The 10471-nt window shown below is 32.3% G+C and overlaps 2 protein-coding genes across 2 annotated transcripts; one reads left to right on the forward strand and one right to left on the reverse strand.

Annotated features, from left to right (window-relative positions):
* The first annotated feature begins 4854 nt into the window (after positions 1 to 4854).
* LOC104811933 (transcription factor TRY-like) lies at positions 4855 to 6374 on the forward strand. Its single transcript, XM_010538818.1, has 3 exons — positions 4855 to 4994; positions 5105 to 5192; positions 6033 to 6374. The coding sequence occupies exons 1-3, from the start codon at positions 4925 to 4927 to the stop codon at positions 6190 to 6192; spliced, it is 318 nt and encodes a 105-aa protein (XP_010537120.1). The 5' UTR covers positions 4855 to 4924; the 3' UTR covers positions 6193 to 6374.
* A 1128-nt stretch (positions 6375 to 7502) lies between these two features.
* Positions 7503 to 10105, reverse strand: LOC104811934 (transcription factor SPEECHLESS). The gene is made up of 3 exons (XM_010538819.1): positions 9497 to 10105; positions 8665 to 9297; positions 7503 to 7911 (listed from the first exon to the last, which is right to left on the reverse strand). Exons 1-3 carry the CDS (start codon positions 9884 to 9886, stop codon positions 7846 to 7848), a joined length of 1089 nt encoding a protein of 362 aa, XP_010537121.1. The 5' UTR covers positions 9887 to 10105; the 3' UTR covers positions 7503 to 7845.
* Positions 10106 to 10471: the final 366 nt, after the last annotated feature.

Here is a 10471-nt window from a genome sequence, read left to right on the forward strand (position 1 = left end):
TTCAGACGATCGGAAATCCACGTATTAACGGATTGTTGATGTCACCTTATACACGTTATCAATTTTAATTTAAAAATTGACATCAGCAATCCGTCAATACGTGGATTTCCGATCGTTTGAAATTGTGGTCAAACCGGTCAAAGATTTATTAGAGTAATAATTTGCAATTTCGAGGTTTTATTCAGTGACAAAGTTACAAGTTCGGGGATTGAATGACAATTTTTCAAGTTGAAGGTTTATTTGTATATATTTTTGCAAGTTAGAGTTTTTTTAGGGGTTTTACCCTATTTATAAACTCTCTCCGAAGAAAATTGAAATAACATGCCTGCGTGTCATCATATGAAATAACATTTGTATAAAGGTAATGAGATATTATGGTTATAGCGTAAATATTTGGTTTCGCCTAACATATTTATTTCTCCACCCACAACGGGCCTCGATCACTTGGAAGTTAAAAGGTCTTTTAAAGATATATATTTTTTGGTTCGTTTTTTTTTTTTTTGATAATCCGGAAGTTCACGGGTCTTTGACCCGACTACATTTTCCAGAGGACCGAAGAAGTCCAGGTAAATGCTCTTTTCTATGCTTAGATTTGAACCCAAAGTGAGAGCGTACTTTGCATGTTATCTCACCACTAGACCACCCAAGTTTAAGTTATTTTTTGATTCGTTGAATTGAAAAAACATATATATGGACAATTTAAACTACTTTACATCTCTCGTATATGTTAACATGAAAATGAGTTTACCCAATAGACATTTAAAAGATAATGGTTGCGGATTCCCACGTTATATAAAAATAAAATACAAGATATTATTTCGTAATTTCTACGACGTACTCATGAAAAGGTTCAAGGATAATGAATCAAAAACCACATTAATTTTAGGAAAAAAAAATACAAACACTCGCAAGTGTATGGATTTATGTCGTTATCAGCAGCAAGAGTTGGACCATGAAGCCACCCCGATGGTCTCCACACCAAAATAAGGTGACCACATATATTAATCGCAATAAAAAAAAAGTTTTGAAAAATATTATAATTTAACTCATATCAAATTATAATCTCCATTATTAGTGATTATATTCCTCTCGTCGGCCAAAAACTGCCGCAGAAATAGTTAACTAAACCCTAGCTTATAACTCTATATATGCATAAATACAAATATATATATATATATATATACACGTGTGTGTGTGTGTGTGTGAAAATAACGTGGAGGGAACAGTAAAACGGCATGCATGCATTCAACTGTTTGTTTCCATTCATCATATATTAGTATTAATTTGATGCTTATATATAAGTATCTATTTCTATGTATACATGTACATATCTCTATAATGATTATATATATATATATATATATATATAATGTATGAAATCATTATTTAGGTATGCAAACACTCTGCTTTAGCATTTAACTCCAACGATCTGTCAATAGGTATCTCTCAGTTGGCAATGTGTGTATTAATTAACTCTTATTTTTAATACTGAACTATATACACACACACATACTTCGTTGCAAATTTAGAGTCCAACTAAGAGAGAGAGTCAGAGCTTGTAATTAATATTTGTGTCATAGATATAGTTGCAACTTGCCATATATGGATTCATTGCGACAGAAAATGACGCTTCCTATTCAAATCCATATAAGGAAAACTTTGTCTTATCTTCTCATGTGTTAATTTGTCATGCTCCAAAATGTGTGGATTCTTGTTCTGTTTTTTTTTATAACGATCTTTGATTTGATCTCATCGAATACTTACAAGTAAAGGTTTTTTGGGAAATCTTATGGATGCAGGGAAGTTGTCCATCTGAGCTTATGGAGGTATATATTAGGGTTATGATTTTGGATGTAGATTTGCATGGACCAGCACATTGTCCTCTAAAAAATAGCAATAATCTGCGAGCCAATTCATGGATGCCCAATAATGTTTAAAATAAAAATATTAAACATTTTGCAATATATTTCTCTTTAACTACTATATAGATATCAAACGGAACATTTATAATAACTAAAAGCTAATATCTTATTAATTATAATTTTTTTATAAAAATCTAATCATTCTTAATCCAAAATCTTCATTGACGGATACTGATTAAGGCGGTCCGAAAATGATCGTCACTTTTCTCAAATAGACAGCAGGTATTAAAATATTCCGAAATTAGTATTTGGTTTGATATTTTTCATAAATATTTGATTTATTTGAGAATATATATATATACTAATTAGTTAGCGAATTAATTAGTTGTAAGTCAATCTTACTTTAGACAGGCAGATGTTGCCGGAATCGATGCAAAGATGCTTACGAATTCATCAATAAATATATAATATTTTTGAAATTTCCTACAAAATAACAATTGTAGGAAAAGTTTATGACTAAAGTTACAACACACAATAAAGAGAGAGATCATTCTCGTCGCACTATAAATTATATTAGGGATGGACGTATCGGTATTGTTATTCGGAATCGAATCGTGTCGAAACAAAAAATGTGATACCATTTTCGAACCGAATCATCCAAAATTTTCGAACGATGATTTTTTAGAAATTAAATTTTTCAGAATCGAACCGAAATGTTTTTAGAAAAATCTAAAATTTTCTTCACAAAAATCAAAATTTAAACCGAACCGAAATCGAAGCAAACCGAATATAAAATAATAATCAATTGATATATATTTTTGTAAAACCGAAAGAATCGAACTAAACGATTCTCAAACTGAACATGTATCAAATACCAAAACGTCCACCTCTCACAGATATAAATATGTTTGTATGACTACAAGGGTACAGAAATATGTTTGTACGTAAAATATAGTTATTTTATATCATTCGTAATTAATACATAGATTTACTAACATTTATCTGTTCGGACAGAACATAATCTAACAAATAGTGTACGATTACAATATGCAACAAGAAACGAACCTATTTAGTGGATGAAAATTCACGGAAGAAAACTAAACGAGATGTTGAAGGGTTTTTTCGTATAGATCGGAAGTTTTAATGCGAAATAAATAGAAATATATGATTTCTTTTCTAGAAAATATATAAATGACGGGACCAATTTTTTTTTAACAATGAAATATAATGTCACATAACTTTGTTTTTTTTTTAATAAATAAATAATTTAGACTGGGGGCATCACTTGATCTGGTGCTAGTTGTTTTGTCATTAATGAACCTTGACATATCGTGACTGCTCGTCGTTGGGGGATATTTTAGTAGCATAACTCTGTTTTGAAAATAAATTACAAATGGAATTTATAAGAAAATTAAACTGAATTTTAAAATTTGAAAGAATATAATTTTTGAAAAAATCCAGTCGAAATTTAACGGTCCAATCTTATACACAATTCAATTATACAGAGAAATATTATTATATTTAAAATGTGATACATTGAGGGGATCAGTGCATAGGCCCGTGTCAGATGTTTTGTTCCGCAGTTCCTAAGATTGGGGATCAGGAAAGTTAGTTGAATGTATATATACTGAAATGTAGGGGAAGAAAATGAAGAATATATATATATGAGAATTTTATAATCTATTTTCAAGAATGAAAAAGAGGTCTTCAATTTATAAAGGGAAAAAAGTGAGAAAAATAAATTAGGGAAAACACTAAAACTAATTTCTTAACCCAAAACAATACCAAACCGATGGAGAAAGAAGAAAAATTGGTTTGTTCTTGAGAGGAAACATGAACCGGTTGAAGAAAACCCAATTTAAGCTTATCGCGAACAATATGTACTTGTCCAATGTGATTAGAAATCTCATGGTATACATAGTCATAATTGTACCAGTTGTCTGAAATCGAGCCTAAGATTCGGTTTTAGAAAAAACGAAAGTCTCTGGCCGAGAAAGAGGCTCTTCTTTCAGTCACACATTCCAACAAATATCGTAAATCTTCGAAATATTTTTCTGTTTGAACATCTTTTCTAGATGCTTCCATATTCTGCTTGCGGTATCGAAACATAATACCAAACTTTGAATTTAAGATGTGACAGAGTTCATGAGCCAAGTAAAAATATTTAAGATGTGAATTTAAGATGCTCCCTGAGAAATTGGATTGGATCAGACCCCGTCCTAATCACCCAATTAGAAGTAGCTAATGGGTGGGGGTATATAGATAATTGAAGCCACCCAAATTTTATCCATATGCGTATGTATCCATGTTTACAAATAAGTCACCACAAACATTAATTAATGTAATTAATAATATCAATTAATTTCATAATTGCCATTCGTCCGATCTTTCGATGGCATAATTTGCTAGAAGTAATATCAACAAAGATCACATTAAACTTAATAATATGGCAACCAACAAATTAATTAATTAATTAGAGTATGTCGGTCGATATTTTGGTTATCTAATGGAACTAATGGAAGACCCTTAACAATTTAAATAAAATAAATAGAAAAAAATGTTTCAATTTAAATATTATTGTCAAGATATGCAGAATAAAATATTATATTGTTCATTCAACCGAATAAATATATATAGACGACCAAACAAACTAATCCTATGAGAACATTAATACTAATGACACCAGAAATATAATTATATAATAGATAATTCTAATTCTCCAAAATTTTCAATACTCCTCACAAGCTTATACGAACCGATGACTTTAGAGTCGGGAAAACTATTAGTTTGCAGGGAGATTGGTCGTTGGCCATAAATCAAATAATGAAATAATAATAATAATAACAATAATAATAATTAATCCTCTCTCTATAAACTCGAAACTCTCTTCCACTTGCCCTATTCACACTTCCAAAGTCCCTCCTTCGTCTCTCTCTCTCTGGTGTCTCCCTCTCTCTCTCTCCTCTCTCTCTCTCTCTGGTGTCTCCGGTTACACTCCATAAACATATATATATATATATACACGCACGCACGCACATATATATATATATATATATATATACATGGATAACGCTAATCAACAAAGACGACGACGTCTCAAGCAACCCAAATCCACCCTCCATGAATCCGAAGGTTTATTCGTCGTATTCATTTTCTGCATAAAACTATATCCGACAAATATTCGATTTTCCCATTGATTAAATAATTTCTGTTTTTTTTTTGTTGTTGTTGGGATGAAGCAGAAGTGAGCAGTCTTGAATGGGAGTTCATCAATATGACCGAACAAGAGGAAGATCTCATCTTTAGAATGTACAGACTCGTCGGTGATAGGTGTGTTTCATGTATCACTCATTTTTAGATAAAATCATATATTAATACATTAATTTCTAAACAATTTCAAATAATTTTATGGACTTTAAAATTTCTAAATAAATAAACCCTTTCTAATTCCTATATTAAAACTTGATTTTTTTTTAAATAATGAAAATAAATCATGAACTTTTAAATTATTACAAAAAAAATCTATGAAATTAAATAATAATCTTTTAAAAGACTCTCAAATATAACCGTGATATAATGTTTTTTTAGAATTTTTTTAAAATTCATATTTTAATTTATAAGTTAAGAGAAGGGTTTATATATATTTTTTAGAATTTTTAAAATTCCTCTATTTTTTGTATGTATTTTTTTATATAAATTTGTATATTAATATACAATATTCCCTTATTTTTAATAAAAAAAATTAGAATATATATACACGCCCGTGCTCTTTTTTGTTTAACCACAAAAGATTATTTTTTTTTTTTGGTATTGTTGTACGAGTATGCTTATGTAAATACACGCACGACATTCGCTATTTAATTCTGATTTTTTAAGAAATAGGAAATAATTTATTTATTTTCGAATTTATTCCACCAAAATTCCTTTCCGTAGTTATTTTTGCCTATTTGCACCCGTGATTAAAAGAGAAAAAAAGAGAATAAATCTATTATTTAAATCGAGCATATATATATGCATAAATTTATCAATTACTTCATAGATGCCTCCCACCAACCAACATGAAAAATAAATATAATTTTTTGGAAAAACAACAAGGTTTATGAAATTGAAATAAGAAATAATTTGACAAAAAATGTTATATATATATATATATATGTATGTTATATGCAGGTGGGATTTAATAGCAGGAAGGATTCCGGGAAGACAGCCCGAGGAGGTAGAGAGATATTGGATAATGAGAAACAGCGAAGGCTTCGCTGAGATTCGAAGACAACAACGTTTGAAGAAGAAATCTTCCCGCGGCCCTGCTTCTACTTCTCATTATCCATAATATCATTTATTCATAAAATAAAATCATCGGTCTTTTTTGTATTACTTTTTTTTTTTTGTACCTAGAGGTCAGTCGAATCCGCTTATAATTAAAATTTTACCACTTGTATTATTTTATTCGATTTTATATTAAACGTTATTGGAATAAATATGTACTTGATGCCGAACCTAAACCAAACAACAATGCATTGATCGGTTGGATTTGGTATTTTTGGTTATGTTTTTAAATTTACGTACGAATGCATTTCGGTTCCATTTAATTAATGGGTTCAATCTCCCTCTTTTACTTCGGGTTGAATTTAGTTCTCCTTTGTTTTTTATTCTTAAATAATTAAACCATTTGTTTTTTTTTTCAGGCCAAACCAAACGTAAACCATTTAATTTTTTCGGTTTCAAATCAAACCGGTACTAAACCATTCAATTTCTATATTTTATTACCAAACAGATCTATTCAACAAACATAGGCTGATTCTAAAATTTATTTTTGGGTTAGGATTTTGGATTAATGAGCCGAACCATTTGGACCAACCCTACGAGTAAATAAATACGATACCGGATCTTATAGTATTATAAGCCCAATAAAAATAGAGAAAGCTAAGGCCCAATATAAGGACTAGGCCCAATTCAAAGAGGGCTTCCACTTAAACTGGTCTTTTTTATGAACCATTTTTTTTTATTCTTTCATATTTTAAATTAGGGTCTCAATTTAGTGCGCGATCGAAGTCGGGTCTGAATCCGTTGAACCCATCCCAAAAAATATCGGTTTTTGGGTCAATTTTTCATTCCAAAAAAATCGGGTTCAATTCGGATTTTGAGTATACTTCCGACCGAAAAAACTGATATTTTTTCAAAAAAAATTACAAAGGAATTAAAATTACTTTTAGAGTCGGGTTTCGGATTTGGTTATAAAGATTAAAAAAAATCGGGTCGGTCCAAATCCAAATTTGAAACCCTTGGACGGAGTGCGGATTCGGACCGATCCGATTCACACCCCTATTTCAAAGTAACTACGAAAACTGAAATTTGATAATGCAAATTTACCATATCGATTTGGCAGATGTGCCCGAGAGAAATGATTTTATTGTTACTGGATTAAAATGGTATCCGAAAAGGTTAAACAAACCGATTCCGATTCCGACAAATTGAAGAAAAATGTATTATTCGGAGTAACTTCCCTTTAATATATATATATATATATATATATATATATATATATATATTCGAAGTCTCAGGTTTTCAAACTCAATTCAAATGGTGCTTTCCGACAGAAATGAAGAACACATAGAGTTATCTTTTCTGAAACATATGCAGTGAAAAGAAAGAACAGAAAATGGCTAATTAAAAAAGGAAATTACATGGATGAGTTACTGTCACAGTACACACTATAATCTAAATGGAACATGTCACATGTAGCTAATTAAAGCTGTTATATATATATATATATGCTCGTGATGATAAAAATGGAAAATGCCTATATATTTATGAACTAATCTGGTCTATGAAAATTATTAAAATGACTTCATCATTTGGGATGAAGATTAATCAAAGGATAAGATGCAAGGTGAATGGTCTCTCACTGTTAGGTTTCTGGACTTGAGGGCACATATATAAAGGATATATATATATATATATATATCCTTTATAAGTGGTAGACTTAGCAGAATGTTTGCTGGATTTGCTGAGCCAGTTCTTCCGCACTTAGTTGGCATTCAATTCCGATCTATCAAATCGAAAAAGGGAAAATAATGTTAATATTTTTGAATTATTTTATTTTGATGAAAGCAATCCCATAATATATAATACCAAAAAAGCCCTTTTTCAGATCATCAAAATCAATATATGTTGGTTTATATAGAAAATATTAATATATATATATATATATGTTAGAGATTATATCTTGATCTTATCTAATAGATACAGATCTTATAATCATGTATATCTCTAATAATATCAAATTTACATAAATCTTATACATTAGCTACTTCAATTATTATGCAAAAAAGAATGTGGGGACAAATATACTTAACGATCTTAAGAAAAATCCAAATTCCATATTTCACTACAATTTTTGTCCTACTAATTGACTAATGTAAGCAATTTATGGTGCAAATTGTACGGAACATTTAACCGATTACCACCAGAATATATGATATAATATTATAAATAAAACCCTCTCTTTTCCTAATAGGGAATGCATTATATATATACACGTATATAATAAATATATTCTGAATTGCTTGTCTATTTTGATATTATGTAACAGGACAAGAAAACTAATTTGGATAGAGTTAATTAGTGTTACATTAATTATTCGGTTTCTAAAAAATTTTAAAAAGAGAAAACATACTTTCTAAAAGATTATACTACATATATATATATATATACTGCTATTAATAAATAAATAAATAAATCAAATGTAAGCGAGCACTAAGTATTAAAAAGACAAGAGTAATGAACGAATTTGTGTTCATACCTTGATGGTGAATGAGTTAAGCATGGTTTCATCCACGGTGTTAATATTGACCTGAAGGATCTCAAGCGCTAAATCCTCAAGAGCCGAGATGATCTTCACGGCCTGTCCCGGGATCCTATGCGACACCGTTTTGAGCAAAACGTTCGCACCAGAGAACTTCACCTCGACCTCAGCCACCGCCGATTTGGAATTCGCCACAAGCTCGTTGATCACACCACTCTCATGATGAGCATGACCATGACCATGAATGGTGCCACCACTGTTCACCGAACGGCTCGGGGAAGATGAGGAGGAGGGCGAGTAGGGAGGGTCCACCACCAGGCCGCCGCCATGGTAAGGGTGGTGCGGTGGACGTAGTGGCGGTGGTGCGAGCGAGCGGTAAGGGCTCAGTGGCTGAGGGGTTCGCGGGCTAATGGGTGGGATCAGGTGGTGGTGGTGGTGGAGGAGGCGAGGGCTGAGCGGCGGTTTTCGAGGGCTGAGGACTGTTGGCGACGGTCTAGGGCTCGGGATTAGCCTCGGGCTGAGAACTTCTGCGTAAGCTTTTCTCTGTTTCTTCGCTTCCAACGATTGAAGAACTTGTTGAAGCTCGCTTATGTACTCCACTACTCCTCCGATAATCGATGCTTGATCCCCCTTTTCGATATATATATATATATGTGGGATCGATTAGATCGTTCGGTGCAACATATATAAATCATTGCACTTGAGCAAAAAAAAGGGTCAGTGTATATATTGTCATTTTCCCGAGAAAATTGGTGTATTAGTTAGGGCAAAGGGACAATATATAAGCCAAGATATCTGCAAGAAAGTGAAAGGAAAGAGAGTGAAATACCCGTTTGACGTAGAAGCAAGGCATAAGAGAGCGTAAAACTGACAAGTGCTCGTTCATCTGCTTCCTCCTGTTACGTTCCACTGTAATGTGAGACATTTTTGTCTGCCCATCTTGCTTCTTGTCTTCTTCTTCTCCATCATCATATTCTTCTTCTTCTTCTTCTCCATCGGCTTCTTCTAGTTTCTGTCTCTTCCTCACAGGCGGCGAGATCTCGTCTTGATGATCTCCGGTTGAAGACGTGGTTCCATTGAGAGGTTTCGTGGAGGCGGTGGCCGGAGGGAATTCTCCGGCGCCTTCTAGGCTCTCTAAGATGGCGAAGAGGTCGTCTCCGGCCAATGAAGTGTCGGCGAATTCGCATTCTTCGAGAAAATCGGGTAGGGTTTCGTGCATCTTTTCGAGTTTGAGTAATATATCTTTTTTCTCCCTTAATTATTTTGGTGTCTTTTGGCGGATAGAAAGCAGATCGAGACAGAGAGAGAGAGAGAGTTGGGGGAAGCGAAGAAAATATGGAATGCCAAAAGGAGTAAATATGACGGTCTCGCAGACGAAAGGGACTAAACGATCGCGATCGTATTTGCAATATTTTATATTTTCCAATTTCATTTCACATATTTTACTCGTATTTAGTTAAGGTAGGGCAATTTATGATGCGATATTAGCCGTTGGATGAAGCTGGGGGAGAATCTAGGTTTTATGTGTCGTATATATAGATGCGTGTGTGTGGAGAGAGAGAGAGAGAGAGAGAGAGAGAGAGAGAGAGAGGGTGTGCAATGGGAAAAGATACAAAAATTCCCTTGGAAAAGAAAGTAAAATTGCAAGTACGGTAGAGAATTTTAAGGATTTCTTTTCTTAAAATTCGAATATCATAGTCGATGACGATAGCTTTAAGTCATTTTTTCTTGTTTGGAATTTGAATTTTCTTTTTTTTTTGTTAAAAGGTATATCTATGGAATGTGAATTTTCCCCCATCCTTAC

Source organism: Tarenaya hassleriana, unplaced genomic scaffold (genome assembly GCF_000463585.1).
Source record: "Tarenaya hassleriana unplaced genomic scaffold, ASM46358v1 Cleome2, whole genome shotgun sequence".
Lineage (NCBI taxonomy): Eukaryota > Viridiplantae > Streptophyta > Magnoliopsida > Brassicales > Cleomaceae > Tarenaya > Tarenaya hassleriana.